This window comes from Stigmatopora nigra, chromosome 22, assembly GCF_051989575.1.
Source record: "Stigmatopora nigra isolate UIUO_SnigA chromosome 22, RoL_Snig_1.1, whole genome shotgun sequence".
Classification (NCBI taxonomy): Eukaryota; Metazoa; Chordata; class Actinopteri; order Syngnathiformes; family Syngnathidae; genus Stigmatopora; species Stigmatopora nigra.
The window spans coordinates 2469864-2491332 of NC_135529.1; the positions used below are offsets into that span (position 1 = coordinate 2469864).

The window sequence follows — 21469 nt, forward strand, 5'->3', positions numbered from 1 at the left end:
TTACACAACATGGGTGTACAGGCAAAATAATGCATGATGTCAGAATTGCTTGCCTACACCATACATCTGTCCCATTTTGAGCCTGTGCAGAATGTAGAGAAAGCAGATTTGTCTGATTAAGGCCTCTTAAGAATGTGCTTTTCCTGGATTTGTGTGTTGGCAGTCAGATAACCTGGAGCATACTCGCATTACTACAGTAAAGTTCACAAATGAACTACAATCAGTGTTCCTGTCAAAAGCACTTCAACAATCCTGTTACATTTTGTATTGTGGAACACTTTGTGAATGAGAAGAAAACATTGGTGAAGAACAATAACTTTGTATCACGTGGTAGTTTTGTTACCTAACTGTAAGAGACTAATATTAGTTTCAAAAACTCATACAAAGTCTTTTCCTTTTCGACTTTCTGAATGTTTGTTTGGGCTTTTGAAGCTAGGTGTGAACCGCCCTTTATCACCTGATAGCATGTTTTGGCCGCAAGGCTTTTTGAAAGAATGGGAAAATATCTTAGTCGTCATCCTGCAGCCAAATAAGAAGACAATATCTGCTAAGACAGGCACGGACAAGCTAGAGTTCCCGCCAGGATTTAAGAAGGCAATGTGCACATGCAAGAACCTGCATTTTGGCATCTTTAATGTCTGACAACATTTGAATAAAGACATGTGACTACTTGTTTTCACAACTTAATCTGCTGTTTCCTTTGAAATGTCAGTATGATAATTGAATGTTTTGCATTTTCAGCAGAATAGAGATACAATTACAATCTTTCATAGGACTCATTATCAAATGAGGCATATAGTAATTCATGACTTTGGATTTTTATAATAGCTCCTATACAAAATCAGTAACATCTTGAGATAAAGGCTTCGTTTATGACACTTTTGAAACAATCATATCTCCCCCCAAAGTGGAACAAACACTTCTATTAGGCTGAATTATATTTAAAAAATCATGAATAATAAAATGTTATCGGTAATGGAGTAGTTTCATATGTCACCGTCATCAACAATTTAAAAAATATATTTTATAAAATACAAATGAATGAAAATGAAAATATGTCAAAAATTACATTTGTTACCCCTAGAAAGGATAAATATAAGACAAATACCATAATTTGCAGACAATTAGCCAGTATATTTTTCCTTTTTTTAATAAAAAAAAAAGGTGTTGGAAAGATGACTGAAGCAAGGCATTACCATACAATAAAAAATGTTAACAGTCATTTGTTGGAAATTTACTCAGAACACCACAGTTTGTCATTATAGTAAACATAAAGTACAAAATCAGCATTTTATGAATTAACTGTTTAGACTGGCAATATTTTTTTATGATTTGCCAACACAAAAACTGATTGGCAATAACAATTCTTTCCATCACACAAACGTTATACTGGATTTTCTGAAATTGCATTCATGTTTATAGTCAACTCGCAATATGCCTGGAGGAAGTCAGCATGCACTTTATTGTTGTGCGACTATTTAAATTGTGTACGTGTGTGAATGCTCACAAGTTAAGTATCGTGTTTTAATTATTAACCAAATGGACATTAGCCTTTTTTTCTTCTTCATTAACAGCAACTACAAGTCATTTCTCCCAAAAGACCAACCCAGATTGTATTGAACTCATTTATGCATAACGTATAGTCATCAGTGTTCCTCAAAATCTCCAAATGTTCTAACTGGGTGTTCTTGGGAGGGGTTGTATCTAGACTCTTTTGAAAATATTATGATTAAAATCTGAAATTCCAGTCAACTGCAGTCATTTGGTGAGTCAATGAATTTAGTGGGAGTAATGCTCGTTCAACTCAGCAGGACGTACAGGGTGTATGGATAATCACTCTAAAAAGCTCCATTTTTTGACATACACTTAACAGTTTAGGAATAATTCCAAATAGTAAGCAAAATTATTGAATATTTTCTCCAGAATAACACATAACATACATTAATTGTAATACTAATAATAATAAATGATAAATTGGGCATTGTTTTACATCCTAAAAGGCAGCTAGAAACCATGTGGCATGGAACAAGTCATATTTAAGGATTTAAAAAAAGCGCACTAATGAATGACACCAGATCCCAATTGAATCTAAAAAAAGATTCAATTACCTTTGACTTAATGCACAATGCACCGCTGGCGCCCATCTGCCTGAAATACAAATTAATTTCGAGGCAATCTGTAACATGCATACATTGACTATGAGGAATAAAGAAATATCGCCATTTGGTGGTGATTAAACCATATTCTGCAATTCAAACAACCATGACACATGTAACTTTTCTCCATGTTTACATGGCAATAAAGGTGCATGCAAGCAATGTTTGTGTTCCCAAAGTCCTATAAAAAGAACCTGATGTTCTTGCTTTAAAAAAATTGCAGTGATAAGGATATGCTGGTTCTTTAGTTGATATCTCTAACCAGATGGAATATCAGCCAGCAATACAATTTCCCGCAGCAGTAACTCACAGCAGCACAGGGCTGCTTTGCAAACTATGCAAGTGAAAAACATCCGCATTTTTTATATTTATTTGCTTCACTAAAGAGTGTGCAGGCCATTGTTCATTTGAAGTCAATCCAATATCCTCACAACTATTATAGGCCAGAGTTACATAGAACTGTCTTGAAAGGCTAGTACAAGAACATAAACATCGTACTATTTCTAACAATTTTCTTTAAAAGGATGGCTCTCTTAATGATGGAACTTCTTAAAAGAACCATTTCAGTGTTCCAGGTTAGGTGGACTGGATGTCAACATTGGCTGACTGACTGGATGGTCTTTCATAAATATTGACATGTACCTAATTTATTCAGTGTAAGGAACTTATAGATATATAGTGTAGTTAAAATTAATGACATTGTTTTTCATTAGAAGTTGTGGAAAGCAAAGTATCTCAGCATCATTGGGCAATAATGTTTTGTGTTCCCTCTGAGAATTTATCATCAGGCCAAATCTAAATAGCGTCACACATGAAGTCAAGCGCTTCATGCTTGACGCGGGTAGCATCGGCTTTTCTCGCAAACATCACACAAAGGATCAGGACAATATAATGCTTTCCTTGTGTTTAACGCTCATAAGTAAATTCCTTTGCCAGCAAAGTATCCCCTTTCTTCAGATTAGTTATCAGAAAATTCTTGGACGTAGTAACCCTTTCTTTACCCCTTGTGAGAAAACTGCCCAGGACGCAAACGTTCCCCACAGGAAAAGGAATGGAAGGATGTGATCTCAACATTCTCTTCGTAGATTTTCATGAGAAAAAGACTCACACAAGTGAATTGAGACATTTGATTTCCTTTTAATTCTAGCTTAAACAAAGAATAAACATTAACATACCAATATTAACACACGGTAAGTGTTATTTGTAGATTTCAGCTTTTAAGGCTATTGCTGGAGCGTCGCATCAGCAGCGAGACGCTGCTGCTTCTCCTCTTCAGCCTTCCTCCTTGCCTCCTGCTCCCTCTGGGTCAATTGCTTCCTCTCCACCTCCCAGGCTTCCAGTTGGGTCTCGTAATGATCCAGGTCTGGTTTCTCCATGGAGAGCAGCTGCTGCTGGGCCAGATTGGTTGCCAATGTCCGAAAGTCAGAAGCGTCAATTTTTCCCTGAGCCTCCAGTTGACTAACCAACACCTGGGGAAACAACAATACATTAGACTAAATGTGTACTACAATTGTGCGATTCTGATTACTGTTTATGTCCAAAATCCATTTTTAACAATCATGCAGCATACAGAGACGGCTTTTAAAATGTCATGATTTGAACCAGTGTGTCAAGTAGAAGGAAGCTGTCGTTTTTCACTCTTTGTATTTTGACAGGTTAGTGGTACAAAAATGAATGTGTTCAGACCTGGGAAATGTTTTACATTATAACAAAGTACCTTGAATTTACTCTCATATTCAGAAAGTTTTTCCTTCTCCGCCCGATCATCTTCGTCAATTTCTTCTTTTGAATCTTCATTTTCTTCGGATGACGACTCGTCTCCAGATGAATCAGATGCAGTGGACGACAGCTCGTGTAGCAAGTCGCCTACAAATGCCAACTGAAATGAAGCAAATCATAAGTCCATTCTGAATTCAAATTCTAAGGGACAAATGTAATAAAGATACAGTTAGCCGGGTGTGATATTTAACAGGTGGCCTCCACTCGTAATGCAATCCCATTGCTGAGAAATGACGCCAATATAAAATGTCCTATAGTGCTATGGGCAGACTCTCCAATATTGTCTGTCACAGAGTATTTGGTTTATAGGGTGGATGACGCTCAGAGACGCACCGAGTGCTCTGGGCCTTCTAAAAATCTCATTAGAAAAAGGCTGTATTATCATACCTGACCTGACGGTGTACAGCTGCTCCTGAATAGTAATGATAATTAAAGTTCAGTGTGTCTGTGTTGTGTTCATCACCAGGTGAGAGTGTTGTTTTCAAAGGAATAATGAGTGATATTTCATTCAGGTAATCATTTTTATACAAAACCGACTCGTATGATAAAAATTAACATGGTCGTTTTTTGCTTAACAATGCTACGATAATGTTGTTATGTACTATTCAGAGTTGAGCTTTAAAATGGTTTTCATTTACAGGGTAATCCCCTCCAAAAAAGGGATTTTTTTTTAAACGCAATTGGCAGACATGAGCAGGCGCTGCAAAAAAGTGACCTTGAATATGTAAACACACCGTCATTTTAGTAGCCATGGTGAATTCAGGATGAAATTCACAGTGCGCCAGTTGAAATGTTGCAGCGGTCAATGAGGAATCTTAACAACCTATTTTAAGATGTCATTTGAAGGACATCATTCTAAATAAATAAAAATTACATCGTTGTTTGGTAAAGGTTTCTTTACTAGAAACAAGATGAATTTATTTTATCACTCTTGGTTTTATTGAAATGATAATATTTCAAGCCATCAAAGGCTATTATGTATTCAGTCAATTGAATATTTGTACTGCACTTTTGAATTTGGATTAAATTGCATGTAAATGTGATCATTTGCACTTCATGATAATAATCTCATGCTCATGATTATGATGAAAATATTTCCTGATTGCCCAGCCCTAATATGAAGTAAATGATGAAATTGTCTCCTAATGGGGTGGTTTAGCGTTGCCTTAGGATTTAAAAAAAATGTTATAATTACTAAACAAAATTAAATATATTTCAGATTGTGGTCAGCTTGTCTCATACAAGTTCTGGCCTTGAATCGTGACTCAGACCTTTTTACGTTGCAAATTCTTCCCGTACTTGCGTGTTTTTTTTGGTGAACCCTTGTGCAAGATAGGTGCTGATGAGAGCACAACCTTTCTCAGGATTAGGTTGCTCTAATCACTTCAAACTAGTCCCTTGTCACAAGTAGGCTAAAATAGTGGTTGACTGCACACCAGTGTATTGAGCATGTTCCATCTTTACCGAGTCCTTGGAGAGTTTGAGGTCATCACGTGAGGTGACAGCACTCTCCATGACCTCCAACGCCCGACGTATATATCCTCGCTCCCAGAAGAGAGGCATGCCTTTGAACACAGCGTGGATGCCTTTGTTCATCTCCACTTTCCCTGAAAACACAAACGTACTATGTAGACCTTCAATTTAAAAAAAAAAAAACACAAAAGCTATCACCTCCAATCCTTACCTAGCAAAGCGTTCCCAAGCAGCGCGGCGGTGAGGCCTGCACTGTTGTCTTGTTTAAGGCCACAGATGAGCAGCGAGGCACCCAGCGCTCGCTCCTGTGACACCTGAGTGAATATATAGTGCAAGTTTGACATCTCCCAATAACAAAGTCCATTGTGTAACCACCACTTTTAATGTATTGTTTCACTCACTGTGAGTTTAGGACTGGTTGCTAGGTAACTGGCCAGAGTATACAATGATAGCATCTGTGTGGAGGGAAGGTCAAAGGCTTCCTGAAGCATCACCTCCTCCACCACGAATGATGCCCCTGGAAATTGATGGGCCAAATTAGCAATCAAATATACACAACGTGGTTCTTTAACACTTATGCAGTCCTAATTATATCAAGAGAACAGTGCAATGTCAATAGCTTACTTTCAAACTCCTTGTCCTTCAGGTAGGAATCAATGAGCAGATTGTAGGTAAAGTTGTCCGGGAAGATTCCATACTGGACCTACAATACATTTTGGTATTCATTTATTTTGTACCACACCCAGTTACATGCTATTTTATTTAGTCTTGTATTTATAACTGTGGCTGGAGAGTGCAGTACTACACAACTTTGCTATATGATACAGTGTTTTCGAAAATGATATTATTCCATGTTTGGTCCAGGACTTGCGACTGGTTTCTAAGCCATTGGGAGCGACATGCTGAAGTGTGTACCTTGTTCCGGAGCGTGTGGAGGGCCTTGTCTTTGGCGCCGTATTTCAAACACTGCCTGATCCAACTGTGAATAGTCCAATCTCTAAGGTACCAACAATTTGGACTGTGGCGAAACCTAGAGGGTGAAAAATGAAGTTTAGACCATATGGTGTTAAGTTACACATGGAAGAGATCGTATAACTGAACAAACACGTCCGGCTTCATCTCATTGGAAAAACTTCATGACAAACAGACAACACATTTAGGTCATCTACACTGCAAGAAGATGTTATAGCTACTATTACTACTACAATTATACAGAAATATTTTTCAAAGTGACAAACAAAATACAACAACAAAAATGTACTGCCTTCATCATTGGCACATTTAACGTTCCAAAGATTCTACAGAAAGCAGAGAAGCAATTTTGGTTTAAATGTTAAAACTAAATATTTATTCGGGTTATCGTATTCGGTTGCTCATTAGAAACAACTTGAAAGGCCGTTAAAGTCCTAAATGTCGTCACCAGATATCCAGTGGAAAAAATAAACAGGAAAGAATGAAACAAAGCAAAGCATATGAGGGGGGCAAAAAACAAAACATACATACATTCCAGGAAAACAAAAAATAGAACTTCACAGCACTAGATTTGACTTACTTGTAAAGGTAGTATTCAGCTTGATCCACCTCCTCTCTGCATGATACATTATCCACAAACTGCAGAATAAAAATATTAAGACCAATGCACTCCAAATAACTATAAACATTAAATTTTAGTGATATCAAAGTAATACACTTACCTGTGACACCGTCAAGGAGCTAACTGGAAAATTCCTCTCATATATTCTGTCCATATTGTCGGCCAGCAGCGCTAGAATTTTTTTTTTTTTTGGGAAAAAAGTATTAAAATTTGCTAGTAACATTGGCAACAGGTGTTGATGTAGCATGCTAACATTAGAATAGATGGAATTAGTAATTACTGTTACAAAATAGTATCTCCATTTGTGTTCATTTTGACAGGCACAATGACAAGAACGAAGCTACACCCCCACCTTGTGGTCCTTTAAGGAAGTGCAAAATTCATTTCATAGGATATGGCATTCTTTTTTGAAAAAAGATCGATAATACATGCACGGGAGTAATTTTCATTCAAATTAAGAGGTCATTGCTATGGTATGTTACCATCATTCATAAAGATTATTATTTTTTTACTAAATGACAACAAACGGTATGCTGTGCTTACCCAAATTTTTAGGGTCTTTCTCTCTTGCCTCCCACAATGACGTGTCTGAATAAGCTGATGAAAGTAACCATCTTCTGGCTGCAAACGGAATAATGTTTTTATCATTGATTAGAAAGAATTAATTTAAATCATTTGTTTAGAGACTGAGAATTTGAGACTTAAACTGTTGTTAGCTGCAGCTAGTTAGTGGACGTTGAATTCTACAGGACTTGATTACAATTCAAATTTTTCAAAACCACAAGCAGGCATTTTTATATTAAAGTCATTCTCACCCGAGAAGGAAGGAGATGAACGTTTAACTTTGACAGCAGCAGTAAGGTAGCGTCTCAGCAAGGAGGACGCCATCTTTGGACGATACCATTTCTCAGGGAAGGGGGTGCTCTCTCCTCCGGGTTAAACCAAAATTGGTACTGCAAATTAAAAGAGAATGATGGAAATGAACTGTTATAAATTCATGAAATTAATTACATTTTCATTTGTTCCTATAATGATGGCGTACGCCCGAGTCTTTGAAAACTCTAACCCTAACACTAGAGTTAGGTTTAGGTTTAAATTTAGGTTTAGGGATAGGGCGTCATTCCGATCCCGATTATTTGAGGTGTTGGTGGAATGGAAAACAGACTGGATAAACCCTAACCCAAACCCTAAACCTACTGAGGTTTGCAAAACAGACTGGATAGGGGTTCTCCAGGCTTCCCATGGACTAGACTAAAAGTATTAAATAGAACCCTTAAGTAGATATTGTCCTCAATATTGCTAGAAATTTCCTGTTAATTCACTTTTTACCTTCTTTTGTATGCATTCTTTTTTTGGCATTGCAGGGCCACCATTTTTCAAACACCTAAAGCGGGCTGACTGATCTCTCGGCTATAAATATAGTGCACAATGCAGTAGCGCCTTGGCTGCGTGTCAATGGGGGTGACAGGTTGAATCTGGGGTGGGGACGCTTTAGTCAAACAAAACATGGAAGAATTTTAGCACCCGCTCGTTCGCATGCCGGTTACTAAAAACAGGAAGCTCTTACCTGCACAGGACATAAGTCAAGGAAATCAATGTTTGAAGGCATACAGGATTGAAGTGTACTTACATATTTGCAGTCCCTAGTCAAATTTATAAACTCTCAGATGAAACAAGGCATTGCAATGCATCAAGGAACAAATCAGGAGGAAAAAAATGATGTTCCACTTTGTGGTTTCTCGCCGAGCTAGCGGTTGGGATTGAAACGGATAGGTAAGGAAAGGAAACAGGGATGTGAGAACTTCCTCAATCTGTTTGCAGTTTCACCGTTGTTTTGCTCAGTGGTTGATAGTGCGCAGAATAGAGAAGCTGCTCTTCTGCATTTGATCTCATGAGAAATGACAGTACATACAGTGGAATGCAAGGCATGTTGTCGGCTGAAGTGATGGAACAAATGGCAACATCACTAATTGACATTAATTATGAACACTGTATTTATATCATCATGTATATATGCACAATGAATGCTTATGTTGTGACTCATGCACACATGTTATTCTTTGTGTGGGACAACCACTGCTTGTTTGATCACCAGCAAAAAGACAGAAGGGCAAAAAGGTGTTTTTTCTTCCTCTTCCTTTCCTTTGAAAGGGAAGCAGCCAGAAGAAAAATGAAGTTTATAATACATGCAAATGTATTCAGCCTTCAAGGCTGTTCATCGCCAATGTCGTCAACTGCATTTTTGCCTTAAATTGAACAAAATCATGCTCGTTTCCGCCTGCTCGCTGCTCTGCATTTACAACACTAATCAGCTCTAAAATAACAAAATGGGCAAAAAGAGAGTGAGTGCAAAATCACAGTTTATTTGACCATGTTTTCAGTAGCTCACATGCTGACAAATTAGTCACAAAGTATGTACAATCATTTACAAAATCATTGCTTGAAATTACTTGTGTCACACAACATTTATTTAATCACATGCAGTCCATTTGTAAAACTATTTTGTTCATTCTTCTAAAAAATATATATTTATTTGTATTGTACTACACATGTGAGATACAGTATTGACAACCATCACCCTCTTATTGACAGTAATTTCCTCAGAATTTATGATGCAATATTCCACATAATACATAGCTTGACACTTTCTTTTCATGTTCAATGTCACCTTAATTTTGAGAGAAATAAAGGTGAGCGTTACACTGAAGTATACTTTTCATTTGAGAAATACCGGATTCAAATCATATGTTCTTTTTTCTTTTAACCTTAATCGAAAACTGACGCACCAATTTGAGGAAATGAGGAAAGTTTTTTTTTCAAATACTAATGTACATTTTGAAGTCAAAAGTACTATCCCCAGAGAGCCCTTTTGCCATGTTACAAATGAATTCTTCACAGTTTTTGTAGTCACCTGAGATAATGCACTATTTCCTACCTCCTCACACAACCTGTATCAACCTCAATCAAGTAAGAAATATTGGTGTATTCGGAATGAATTTAAAATGTACAATAGACAGACTAACTAAGAATATAGTCACATTAAGACTTAATAGCCCATCCTAATATTTGACCGGGAAAGCCAAATATCCCCAACTAGTAGTTTCCGACTGCTGTACATTTCTCATCTATCAACAATACAGAAATCCTGCATCATCTTTTCACTCTTCATCATTTTGTTTTAATTTTTCTCCCATGTCTTTCACCTCATTTGTTTCTTTTACAACATCTGTCTTTAACCTTCCCTTTATCTCAATGTCAAGTTTCTCATCTATCTTAGACTCAGCAGCATGACCATCCAACTCTCCGTGACTTCTCTCAACTTGTCTCAATGATGTATTCAAGTGTCCCCCTATAGAGGGAGACCCCCGCCCTCGTGGCTCCACCACCCCTGAGGGCTCGTGTTGATTTTCATCAGGGCTGTACTGACTGTGCCTGTACAAACTCTCCTCATCCTCCTCATGGCAAGAACTACCAGGTGCGCTTTCGCCATCAGATTGTGGAAGATGAAGACCCGGCAGGCCTGAAGGCTTCTGAGAAAGATCAAACGGCTCTTTTTGGTTGAAACGGCCCAACAGACTCATTGGAGAGGAGAGGCAGAAACGTCCCCGCTGTCGGAATACTAGAATGAAAAATGGAATTCAAATCAAATTACTTAAAATTACCTATTAAAAATGTGAAAGAAGGAAGCTCAGAATACGCCAATACATTTTTTTTAGATCTCTGATTATTCAGAACACAATTTTTAAACACAAAAAAATCCCCTTAATGTTGCCATAGGGACCAAAACCATAATAGACAATGGCATGAAATAGCAAAATGTTTTGTCTCATTAAAAGATCTCATAAACATACTTTTTTTTAAGGTTTACTCATCAATCCATTTTGACTGTTACTGTATGGCAATGATAATTTACTGCCGGCACCTTCACAATTAGAATGGATTGGACGTTCATCCCCATCAATGTCAGCCATAAAAATAAATGTAACTGCACAGAACTCCACTGTACTGAGCGCAATGGCAACGATGCTTACATCTTTCGTCCAGCCCTCTGTCCATGACACCGTGCTTCACCTTCATGTGCCTAGTAAGGTTTCCCTTCAGCGTGAACTTGCTCGAACAGTAGAGACACTTGAAGGGTTTGCTGTCCGAATGAAGATGCATGTGGCCCATGAGATTGTGCATCCTGTTGAACTCTTTGCCACAGAGCTGAAAGGTCAACGACAGTTTTGAACCAGTTGCAGTTTAAGAATCAATTTGTGCAGTAAACCAAAATAATATAAATTTCAAGTATTCTTAGGTGAGAGGGACACAAACCAATACAGCTGAGGTCTGAATAAAATGAACATGTGATACTATTTATGTTTGCAGAACAGAATAAACTTATAATAGCCCGAAAATATGTATAATATCTATCTTAGCCCAGCCGAGTGTCTCTATCCTAATAATAAATATCTTGCCTCTTTTATTGTTTTCGATATTATTGTTAATGTTGCATACTTTTGGTATACCAAAGGAAAGGGCCATATAGAAAGTATGACATTGGGATGTGTTTTCTCTGTCAAATTTCTTTTGAATGACTGCACGTAATCGTGAATGAATGCGCAGGCATTTCCTCTCTGATACACCCAGTGTACCCCCCCCCCCCCCCCCCCCGCCATCCTTGATTTCCTCGTTTTCTCTCTCACTGTCTTCTCTCGCTCATCAGCACAAGCAGACACACACACACGCACACACACGTAAACAGAAGAAAAACAGAAGAAAAACAGAAGGACCGAGCCAGAGGAAGCAACAGAACAGGGAAGGGCAACTCCTCCGTTGTCCTTCCTTTCCATTCTTTTTTTTTTTTATTAGGGTGGTCCTTTCCTTCAGGAGGAGAGAGGGACTCGAGACTGTCCGAGAGGACCGTGAGAAAACAGGAAGCCCCCCCACTCCGAGCAGCAGAGAAAGCGAGATGAAATCTATTTACGGGCCTGGTTCTCCGGGGAGGCAGGAGACCATTGTTAGAGAGGCGGTTTTGTACGCCGATATCCTTCCTATGAGCGAGGTGGCCGTCACTGCCAAAAAGCCTCCTTGCTATCTGGTCATGCTCCCATGCGGGCCTTCATTTAAACACCAAGGTCAAATTTCCGAATGCGAGTGACGAAGGACTTCTCAGGTAGTGAGCTAACAGAATTATAAAGATGGCCAAAAGTGATGAATTCTGCATTCAGAAATGAGGTTAAAAGAGCAGTGCTACCAAAGGATTGAATGCAAAATTGCTTATGTTAGTCAATCTCATTTTAAATTCTATGATTTTGTAGTCTGCCTCCCACCTTGAGCATCAAACACGAAATTTCCACACCTAAACCCTTGAAAATGTTCTCCTGACCAAACCTTTTTCCATTAACATGCCCTAACGCAACCAGAACACTCCACTTGCGGTCGATCCAATACACGTGTGGGCGGTTTAAAGAAAGGAACAAGCTGTCTTTAAGTCTCTAAACCATCTTTTGACCATTGCTAGTTTGCACGCACCTTGCACTTGTAAGGCTTGATCTCAGAGTGGACGATCATGTGAGCCTTGAGGGTCTGTTTCTGTACAAAGCTTTTGAAGCACTTGTGGCACTGGTAGGCCCTCACATTGGTGTGAATGAGCACGTGACGCTTCATGTTGGCCAGCAGTGTGAATTCCCGGCTGCAGATGCGACATTTGTGCTCCTTTACGCCCTGTTGGCAGGGTGAAAATGTTAAAGATCCTTATTCATCTAAGGACAACATCAACAATTACTATCAAATAGCATCAACAAATACGGAGGGCAGGAAGTTCAACATAGGTGCAGTTGACACCAACAATAGTTGCCTATTTTTCTATTCTCTAGGTTCTTAATACCAATGCACAATAGGAAATGTCATAGACTATTTCACCCAATCTATGAATGACCTGTCTATCCACCAGTTTTATAATACACAAGTAAGAAGCCTTGCATGCAGACCAATCGTCCACCTACTTTGTGAGTGAGCGTGTGCTGCTTGAGGTGGTGAGATTGGATGAACTCCATCCCGCACTCGCTGCAGATGTATGGACGGATGTCTTTATGCTTCATCATGTGGTTCTGGAGCTGACTTGGGTACTGAAATGTCTTCTGGCACTCGGAGCACCTGCAGGAACAACAAGGATTGTCGCTTCATATGCAATTTAAATAGCCACTCCATATTTTTCCAACAAATACAGCATAGGTATCATAAAGGCAGAAGAACAGGCATATGAAGCAAAATTAGTTGTCATCTTTGAGTGGCTGGCCTAATCTCTGTCTCACCTGTACAAGGTGGGGCCCCGGTGGGCCGTCAGGTGTCTCTTGAGCTGGGCAAGAGTGGGGAAGTCCAAACCGCACTCGACGCATACATTGTCCTGGCCTTTCTCATGCTTCAATTCGTGGGCGCGTAGCTCACTGGGATAAGCGAAGCCTCGGCCACACACGCCACAGCTGGTGGGCAAGTAAATGTAGGTTACATCAGTGGGTGTGTTTTTTTACACTCTTTGCTTTTGGGATCAGCTAAAAATACTTCATTGTCAATGTATCACTATTACAAATCATAGATCAATTTTTGTGAAGAATTACACAGATTTCATTCATGAATAATCAGACAGGGAAAACCCTCTGTAACATCACTTGTGGTTTTAACACAAAAAAAAGATTACGAAAATAACAGTTAAAAATATTTGATCTGGATTTGGGCATTGATTTATTTTTCATGCATCACTAGAGGTAGCCCACACACTTAGATTAGATTACATTTGTGAATTACAAATTCCAAGTGGAAAATAGTATCATATTACGGTAATTATTGAATTGTATGATCTTTTTAAGTGATGAATATTTTAATTTTTTTTCTTTTGAAATCCAATTTTGTGGAAGAGACCCATTTCTTTGGGTTTTGATGCACAAATGATTGCAGTGCATGAAGTCAATCTGGCAAAATGACCTGGAATATTCACTCCTGAAATGATTGATTGGCACACTATGGAAACAGAGAACAAAGAAAAATGTACCTATAAGGCTTGACATCACTATGTTGCATCATATGCCTCTTCAGATGGCTGGTCTGGGTGAAGGCCTTGTGACACACCTGACACTTATGAGGCCTCATGCCCCGATGGGTGAGCAGGTGTGTATGCAGGTGGCTCAGCTGCTTGAATAGCTTCCCACACAGGTGACACCCGTGAGGCTTGATGCCCTTGTGGCCCAGAATGTGGGTGACTAGGTTGTATTTGGATGTGTAGGACTTATCGCACATACGGCACTTCCACCTCTTCTGATCACCACCCACATCCACGTAGTAGCTGTCGTCCACGTTGACGTCGAATCCGCGCTTCTCGCCGCCGCTCGGTGTGCCTTGAAGGGGGGCGTGTTGGATACGCCGCGCGGGCCTGACGTCTTCCCTGGGCGCAAGGGCCACGACAGGGCTGGGCATGAAGACGGGATACGGGATGAAGCTGTGGTGGAGAGGTGGGAAGTACGACGGGTGGAAGAGGAAAGGAGGCGGCCCCCACATCGAAGGGGGGCTTAGAGGACTCCGCTTCACTGTGTCCATGTCTGCGGTCCTGTGATGAAACTGTAGTCGGCTCAACTCGATCATTCCGAGCCGAGCGGGAAAGGGAGCGTCGGCATGAGACGGAAAGTGCAAGTGGGAGAGGTTAACTGTTTGGGGTTTGGACCTTTCCTCGTCCTCAGTACTCTCGAACTCATGGACATCCGCTTTTAAAGGAGTCCTTTTGCGCTTTTGAGACCCTTCTTGGTTAGTCTGAGTGGAGCTCAGCATTGGGAAGAAACTAGGTGCAACCAGCAAGGAGTTTTCAACAGTCGGGGGCTTAATGATGATGGGAGGTGAGGTCACATAGAACCTGTGCTGATCTGGTTGGTGGACATCCTCTCTGAAAGGAGGACTTGGTGAATGGGAGAGATGGACTCTTTCCATGTGAATTCTACAGAAAGACAATGAATCATTCATTTACATCATCTACAATTGGCAATCACAAACATCAAGTGGAAGAGTGATAAAGTATATATTTATATATATTTGGGGAACTTTTACTACTCCAGACCACAAGCAGTTTCAACTCGAGCCAGTGCGTACACACCCACTTACATCTTTCACTTCTTAATTTCGCAAAAATATCCTATCCTGAAATTGGGAACTTAATGAAATTGTTACCAGTCACCTTTCCACTTCTCCATCACCTTCTTTCAAATCTCTATTCATGTGTTGGATTTTAAAAACTTCCTTTTTTTCTCTTTCACCTATGTACTCACCTGAAACAAAAACCTGAACAGTTTCAATTACCCATGTGAAAAGAAAATACTACATCATTTGATTACAAAAACTATTTGATTCATATAATATTGCTAACCCTTCAGAATCATGATAGAACTGCAATATCTACTTTGAAACAGGCACTTAGAATATGAGACAAAAAGGCACATGCTGAGAGCATATTCATATAGTATACTCAATTATCCCTTCATTAGATTCAGAAAGGAATAAAATCCTATACAGGAGCCAAAACACTTTGATACAAGCGTATTAGTATATATTATATTTAGATATTAATACATTACAGTTTCATATGCCGTTAACTGTGATATTTAATAAATGCACATCTTGATATTTGTCGTTCTTGTATTTTTATCTAGGTGCAAAAAACGTAGTATGGAATGTAGCAATAATAGGGGTTTGCGTTTTTTCTATCATCGTGGCCATATCTGGTCTACATTCTCCGCGATATTTGAGGGATCACTGTATTAACATTGCCATTTAGTAATTGTAGTTATCAGTTACCTTCACCCTATAACAACCAAAATAATAGAATAGTATGCAAGACACTCATATTGCCAAAATAATTGACTTTGTGTAGGAATTGATTGTAATACATTCTTGCATTGGATGTCATGGGATCATGCCTACCTAATTTTGTGAATAGATGCATACACCTTTACCGTATATGACATAAACAGAATATCATTTATGTTTTTATCCTACTATTGTATTTGAGTAGTCAAATGTTGTCAAGTATTTTACTGTGCCTTGGGGAAAGTGCCATTAAAGATGTCCCCTGTGTGAGTCTGTGTGTGTATGGCGTACCTGTGGCAGAGTTGTTTTGATGCTGTGATGCTGTGACTCCGTGCGGCCGGCCGTTCTCCCTCCCGCTCCCTTCTGACAATGCGCGGACCTTCCACAGATGAGCTTTTTGGAGGGACTTAAGAAAGAGAACAGGAACAATCACTTTGTTCTCCTTTTTCAGATGAGTACCTTTGGAGAGAAGGAAGGAAGGGAGGGGAGAGGAAGTCAACAAGTCCAGTGCCTTCCTGCAGAAAAATAAGGAAACACTAGATAGACATCTCCGTTTCTGGATGAAATGGGGATTTGTAAAGCTTTCGGAGGAATGCGGGGAGGGCTGGCTGGATTTTTCTTCCACAAACAATGCACTTTGAATGTTGAACAGCATGCATCCATGCAGGATGGAAACACTCATCTCTATAATTGCATAAGAAGGAACACAAATGTTTGTAAAAATGTCAATTATGTACTCGGGATTTGCCACCCAAGTTGTTACATGAGGCAGCGCATTCTAATTTTGTCAAATGCAAGAGCAGTGGAGAAGCACTATACAATTTCTTCATACGCAGCTGAGGGTATGATGACTACTAGGCTTTTTGTCAAGTCAATGATGACGACAATGCCTATGTCTGATGTAAAAGCTGTGTTTTGATCTTTAGTTCTTGCTCCCCTTTGTTGCTAAATAAACACAATTGTATGGCCTTAAGGAGTTGAATTTTTTTTTTTGGTTACACTGTAATGCAGAGACAAAGTTGATTCATAAGTCAGGTCACTCACATCTCAAGATTTGAGAAATAGCATTCAGTGTGATGTAATATTTTTAACACCATACTGAATCAAATACAGTCAATTGAAATGATATCTTTTTTATTGTTATTTTCATCAACATGTGAATTTCTTCTCATCAGACTAAAAGCCAATAATTTTTACAGGAAAGTTTTTCAAATATAAACCAAACTCGACTACCAACCGAACTTTTATATATTACACAATACAAAAAACTCATGCAGCGTATTACCTTTGTAAAAATTTACAAACAAGCATCACAATTTATTTGAATATCCATATCCCTAAAAAGACAGGCCCTTTTTTTCTTAACACCATGAATCAAGTGTATGAACACGACCACCAGAGGGGGAAAATAACACCCTCGTCACAATCCATAAAAGTAGTACTTTAAACTTCAACCCACAAAGCAGCAAAAAAGCTGCAGGTAGGCCCAGCCTATGAGTTGTATATTTTCATGCAAAAAATTCCCTGTTACGAAGGAAATAAGCAGTGGAATCAAATATAAATAAATCCCCAAAAGTCTTGTGAGAGGTGGATTGAAGTTTGTGAAAGAAAAGACATCAACTGCTATCTTAAGTTATTAATCAGAGTGAGGTGGCAAGTGTGTGAGTCAAGCATGAGTAATTGAACTCATATCATTGAAGGAGGCAAACTGTCCTCTTTCGATTTTTGGCCTGTCATTATCTGTGTTAATTAACTCATGAGGCCAATTAACCCAAGGACCTGGACAATGTGGGCTTCAATCCATAAAAGATATTAGCACATTGATGTCACATATACATGCACGTGTCTGTGTATTAATTGATATTGAAAAAGGCATCTTGTTTTTTTTTTGTTTATTTGAGTAATAAAATAAAGATATCTACGAACATTTATTTGCGGTCATTCTTCCACTATGTGCATTGTCAATGAATAGGAATCAGCCCAAGCTCTAAATGAAGTGAATGTATTTATTGTTTCCTTGTCTCAGTATATGTTACTGTAATAAATAGTTGAAAAAAAATCTTACATAAATGTAATACAGACATAATTCTTACACCACATGACTGATAGATATTAAGATCATGATACGATAATTTTTCATTTTTGGGATACACAGTTTTTGTTTAATTGACTTAAGAAAGGGACCACATAATGAACATGAAAGAATGCAAGATTATAGCCAAATGTTAATTTCCATCTTTGGTTTCATACTCAGGTTGAGGTCTAAAAACAGGGGATAAAATCAATATGGCAACTGGTGAAGTATGATGAAGCCCAAAGAAGTAGTTGAATGTAATTAAAGACACGAGACGACTAGACTGTTCCTTCACTGCTTATGATAATTAAGACGAGATCACAGTTCTACTCTCATCACGTGTTTTCCGGCCTCTTTACAATTTGACCTTGCCACCTTACTGACTGGTGGTCCTGTCAAGCATGCAAAGTCACGGACTGGAATGATTCATGAGACAAACGCTACTACAGACCTATCTGACCATTGACCTGCCCGCTGGTCAGTGCCATCAGCCACCCATAAGTGATTCATTAAGGAGTCCTAAGTGGCTTTGGTCTTCCTGTCACACTTTAAAAGGAGATCTGGGGAGCATTAAGAAGATATTACGGGAGTGGACCAGCAAGTGGAAGCATCGGAACCAAAATTAGACAAGCTGTAAGAACAAAAAAAAGCGTTCTTTTGGCTTTGTGCTTTTTGGTTCTTAGTTTTGTACAAGTTAACTTTTCCTCCTGTTTCAGTGAAGATGAGCGGAGCAACTGTGTCCCTGTGCCTGTTTTTCCTCCTGTCTGGATGCTCAGCATGCTACATCTCAAACTGTCCTATTGGTGGGAAACGCTCCATCATGGACGCCCCGTTACGGAAGGTGAGCTGTTTTATCGTTTTTTTGAGGATAGCTATCCAATACAACCGAAAACTAGAACTGCAGGTATGTCCGTTGGAGTAAAGTGAAACTCTTATGTTCATTCGTTCATTCATTCTCTGTACGGCTTATCATCACAACCGCACTCCTATTAATGTAAAGTGCAGAAATGTATTGAGAAAAGAATAATCTTTGCTCTAACTCAAGGATTACTGCGAATTGTCATTGACAAAAGGAGGGCAATCTGTTATTGTACAGAACTTGTTTCCTTCTCTCATCGAGCTCCAGTTTTCGGTGGCTTGACTAGTTGATTAAATCTTTTGCAAGAGGGTATTTATATCAGATTTTCTGGTTCCTTTGCTCTTTATTGAAGACAAGATGTTATTGTGATGAAAACTGCTGTACTGCAACATCATTTGACATTTTGGGTGAAGGGTTAGCACATTACTTTTCTATTTCTGAGGTGAAGCATTTGGTTATGGTTTGTCTTACTGCTTGGGGGGACTTATACTTGCTTGCTCTTATAATATTGTTTTTGTATTATGATACAAATTATTTTTGAACAAAAATCCAAATGTTTTTCATAATTTCAAGAACAAATGTAAGCCAAATGAACCTTTACAATTTAAAACAGCACATTCAGTTTGAAAACTAATTTATTATGATTATGATAATTATTATGATAATTACTATCTGATAATATAATTAAATGATTTTTAAGTGGCATACCATTTTGGACAAAATGTATACGAGATGACTTCAATTTAGTTCCTTATTTAATATGACAGGACAACTAGGGAAAGAATCACAAATGATGCAAAACAAAGCACAGTGAAAATATGTTTTGACTAAAATCATCATTTGGTCTTATTAGTGCATGTCATGCGGTCCCGGAGATAGGGGCCGCTGCTTTGGCCCCAGCATCTGTTGCGGGGATACCTTCGGATGCATTCTGGGCTCCCCAGAAAGTGCTCACTGCATGGAGGAGAGCTACTTGCTCACCCCCTGTCAGGCTGGGGGGAAGTCCTGTGGCTCTGAGGGAGGACACTGCGCTGTTTCTGGGCTCTGCTGTGATGCCGGTATGTCATTTCTTGCAAAAACTACACTATGTATTGGGGCTCAAAATATGAATTGGAACAAAAACACACTGATACAATCTATATTAGTTTAGAAGAATACTTAGACTGAACCAAGATGAACAACCAAAAATGAGAAAAAAAATACTAATACATATTTCAATTGATTTTAATTTAATTTTTTTTCATCCAGTTATTATTTTATTTATTTAATTTTTTGGGAATGAAAAACATTTTCAATTTAACCTGCTGTATAGTTTTTGAAATTTAGAAAAAGACGAATGAAAAGAAATGTGAATGAGCAAAAAAAAAAAACATTATAGAAGTTTAGTTTTAAGACTATTTTTCTTGACATGAAAGATCGCTCAATTAAAAGAAAAAACTGAATTGTGAAAGCTGTCATGATATTGATTAATTGGAAAATGTTAGTTTGATGACATATTTTTATTGTTGATTGTAGTTTGCAGTGGTGTTGTCATCCATGATAGTGTTTGGTTTATTGACAGCCTTTATAAAAGCAGAATTGTCGACTCACCTCTTCCAACCTGTAGATGTTTATACCAAAGTATGCAGTTGTTTTAGCTTCCCTTACTAAGAGAAGCATATTCTTGTATAGAAAGGGTTCAGTGACCTTGTGACCTCCATTTGTCAGCATAAAGGCTAAGCCAAAAAAGCTGATAAGAGCATAGACTGATTGCACTTAAAGACCTTTCTCCTCTCCACCATTCAGAGAGCTGCGCCGCAGACCAGTCGTGCCTCGTGGACGAGGAGGCGGCCGATCAAGTGGGCCAATACGACGGCGGCGACCCCGGTGACATCATCGTAAGGCTCCTCCATCTTGCAACCCACACCTCCCCTCATCGACTTGCTCAGTGATTTCACCCTAAGGGGACACCCTGTAGATCTTTCCTGCATATTACTAGTCGCCCATTTGACCCTCTTATTGTCTGTTGATTTTTATGTATAAAAGTATGTGTATAATGACAATCATCCAGCTAGCTTAGATATTAAAAAGTATAATAAACAGTTGTGTCTCCTTCATTGTCTTTCAAAAAAAAATTGCACCAATAAAGGGTTTGTTTGAGAGCTTGGCACAACTCAAACATAGAAGACATTTACCAAAATTGAGTCTGCAATGAGCACAGCATGCATTTTTTGGGGGGGGGGGGGGGTTGGGGGGATGCAAAATAATATTTTAACGCGAACTGGAGGAAACCACCAAAACTCATATTTAATGCAAAGACTGACACAGCAAAAGCCTTATCAACCTGAACTCTTCCATCAAATTTTATCTTGCAGCCATCTCTGGGTGGTTGATTGGTAACAATATCAGTGATTATCTACTACGAGAGCTCACCTTTGATCCGTTTGTCTGTGTTTTGACACCCCACATGTGTTCAAAGTCTTAAAAACTACACATATTTGCAAACACAATAGTGACCAAACATTTAAAATTGTTGGAGGAGTGGACAACTCAATCTTAATGCAAATAAAGATTCATTTTCATGCAGTTTATCTCCTTAAATTGAACTTATCATGTGAGTAAAGTTCACACACAAGCACACTCATTTTGGGTCAGACCACATAGTGCAACCAATCTAGTTGCCATTTGAAACACAACTTTGGAGAAAGACAAAATATTATGAACAT

At 38.7% G+C, this 21469-nt stretch overlaps 3 protein-coding genes across 4 annotated transcripts; 1 reads left to right on the plus strand and 2 right to left on the minus strand.

Annotated features, from left to right (window-relative positions):
• Window positions 1–3273: 3273 nt before the first annotated feature.
• On the minus strand, window positions 3274–7906 carry LOC144215643 (small ribosomal subunit protein mS27-like). Its single transcript, XM_077744700.1, has 11 exons — window positions 7818–7906; window positions 7546–7623; window positions 7103–7173; window positions 6961–7019; window positions 6324–6438; window positions 6033–6111; window positions 5810–5925; window positions 5620–5722; window positions 5400–5542; window positions 3874–4035; window positions 3274–3625 (listed from the first exon to the last, which is right to left on the minus strand). The coding sequence occupies exons 1-11, from the start codon at window positions 7888–7890 to the stop codon at window positions 3380–3382; spliced, it is 1245 nt and encodes a 414-aa protein (XP_077600826.1). The 5' UTR covers window positions 7891–7906; the 3' UTR covers window positions 3274–3379.
• Window positions 7907–9476: 1570 nt separating this feature from the next.
• Window positions 9477–20737, minus strand: LOC144215788 (uncharacterized). 2 transcript variants are annotated; one of them, XM_077744925.1, is made up of 8 exons: window positions 20355–20737; window positions 16123–16290; window positions 14033–14965; window positions 13299–13466; window positions 12990–13140; window positions 12517–12708; window positions 11034–11208; window positions 9477–10621 (listed from the first exon to the last, which is right to left on the minus strand). In XM_077744925.1, the coding sequence occupies exons 3-8, from the start codon at window positions 14956–14958 to the stop codon at window positions 10161–10163; spliced, it is 2073 nt and encodes a 690-aa protein (XP_077601051.1). In that variant the 5' UTR covers window positions 14959–14965; window positions 16123–16290; window positions 20355–20737; the 3' UTR covers window positions 9477–10160. The 2 variants fall into 2 exon arrangements, with proteins under 2 accessions (XP_077601051.1, XP_077601053.1); XM_077744927.1 differs by having other exon boundaries at window positions 16123–16346.
• LOC144215789 (isotocin-neurophysin IT 1-like) lies at window positions 18430–20845 on the plus strand. The gene is made up of 4 exons (XM_077744928.1): window positions 18430–18538; window positions 18622–18746; window positions 19618–19822; window positions 20550–20845. Exons 2-4 carry the CDS (start codon window positions 18627–18629, stop codon window positions 20693–20695), a joined length of 471 nt encoding a protein of 156 aa, XP_077601054.1. The 5' UTR covers window positions 18430–18538; window positions 18622–18626; the 3' UTR covers window positions 20696–20845.
• Window positions 20846–21469: the final 624 nt, after the last annotated feature.

What these genes read in the sequence shown, in the direction of transcription:
- LOC144215788 (XM_077744925.1), bottom strand. Translation starts at nt 14,958, where the DNA reads ATGGAAAGAGTCCATCTCTCCCATTCACCAAGTCCTCCTTTCAGAGAG. An exon ending in AGTGATGTCAAGCCTTATAG is followed by an intron (nt 13,467 to 14,032) that starts GTACATTTTTCT and finishes CTTGCCCACCAG; the next exon opens with CTGTGGCGTGTGTGGCCGAG. An exon ending in CGGGGCCCCACCTTGTACAG is followed by an intron (nt 13,141 to 13,298) that starts GTGAGACAGAGA and finishes TTGTTCCTGCAG; the next exon opens with GTGCTCCGAGTGCCAGAAGA.
- LOC144215643 (XM_077744700.1), bottom strand. Translation starts at nt 7,890, where the DNA reads ATGGCGTCCTCCTTGCTGAGACGCTACCTTACTGCTGCTGTCAAAGTT. An exon ending in TTCATCTCCTTCCTTCTCGG is followed by an intron (nt 7,624 to 7,817) that starts GTGAGAATGACT and finishes TTCCGTTTGCAG; the next exon opens with CCAGAAGATGGTTACTTTCA. An exon ending in GCTGAATACTACCTTTACAA is followed by an intron (nt 6,439 to 6,960) that starts GTAAGTCAAATC and finishes TTCACCCTCTAG; the next exon opens with GTTTCGCCACAGTCCAAATT.
- LOC144215789 (XM_077744928.1), top strand. Translation starts at nt 18,627, where the DNA reads ATGAGCGGAGCAACTGTGTCCCTGTGCCTGTTTTTCCTCCTGTCTGGA. An exon ending in TGGACGCCCCGTTACGGAAG is followed by an intron (nt 18,747 to 19,617) that starts GTGAGCTGTTTT and finishes TGGTCTTATTAG; the next exon opens with TGCATGTCATGCGGTCCCGG. An exon ending in TGGGCTCTGCTGTGATGCCG is followed by an intron (nt 19,823 to 20,549) that starts GTATGTCATTTC and finishes TCCACCATTCAG; the next exon opens with AGAGCTGCGCCGCAGACCAG.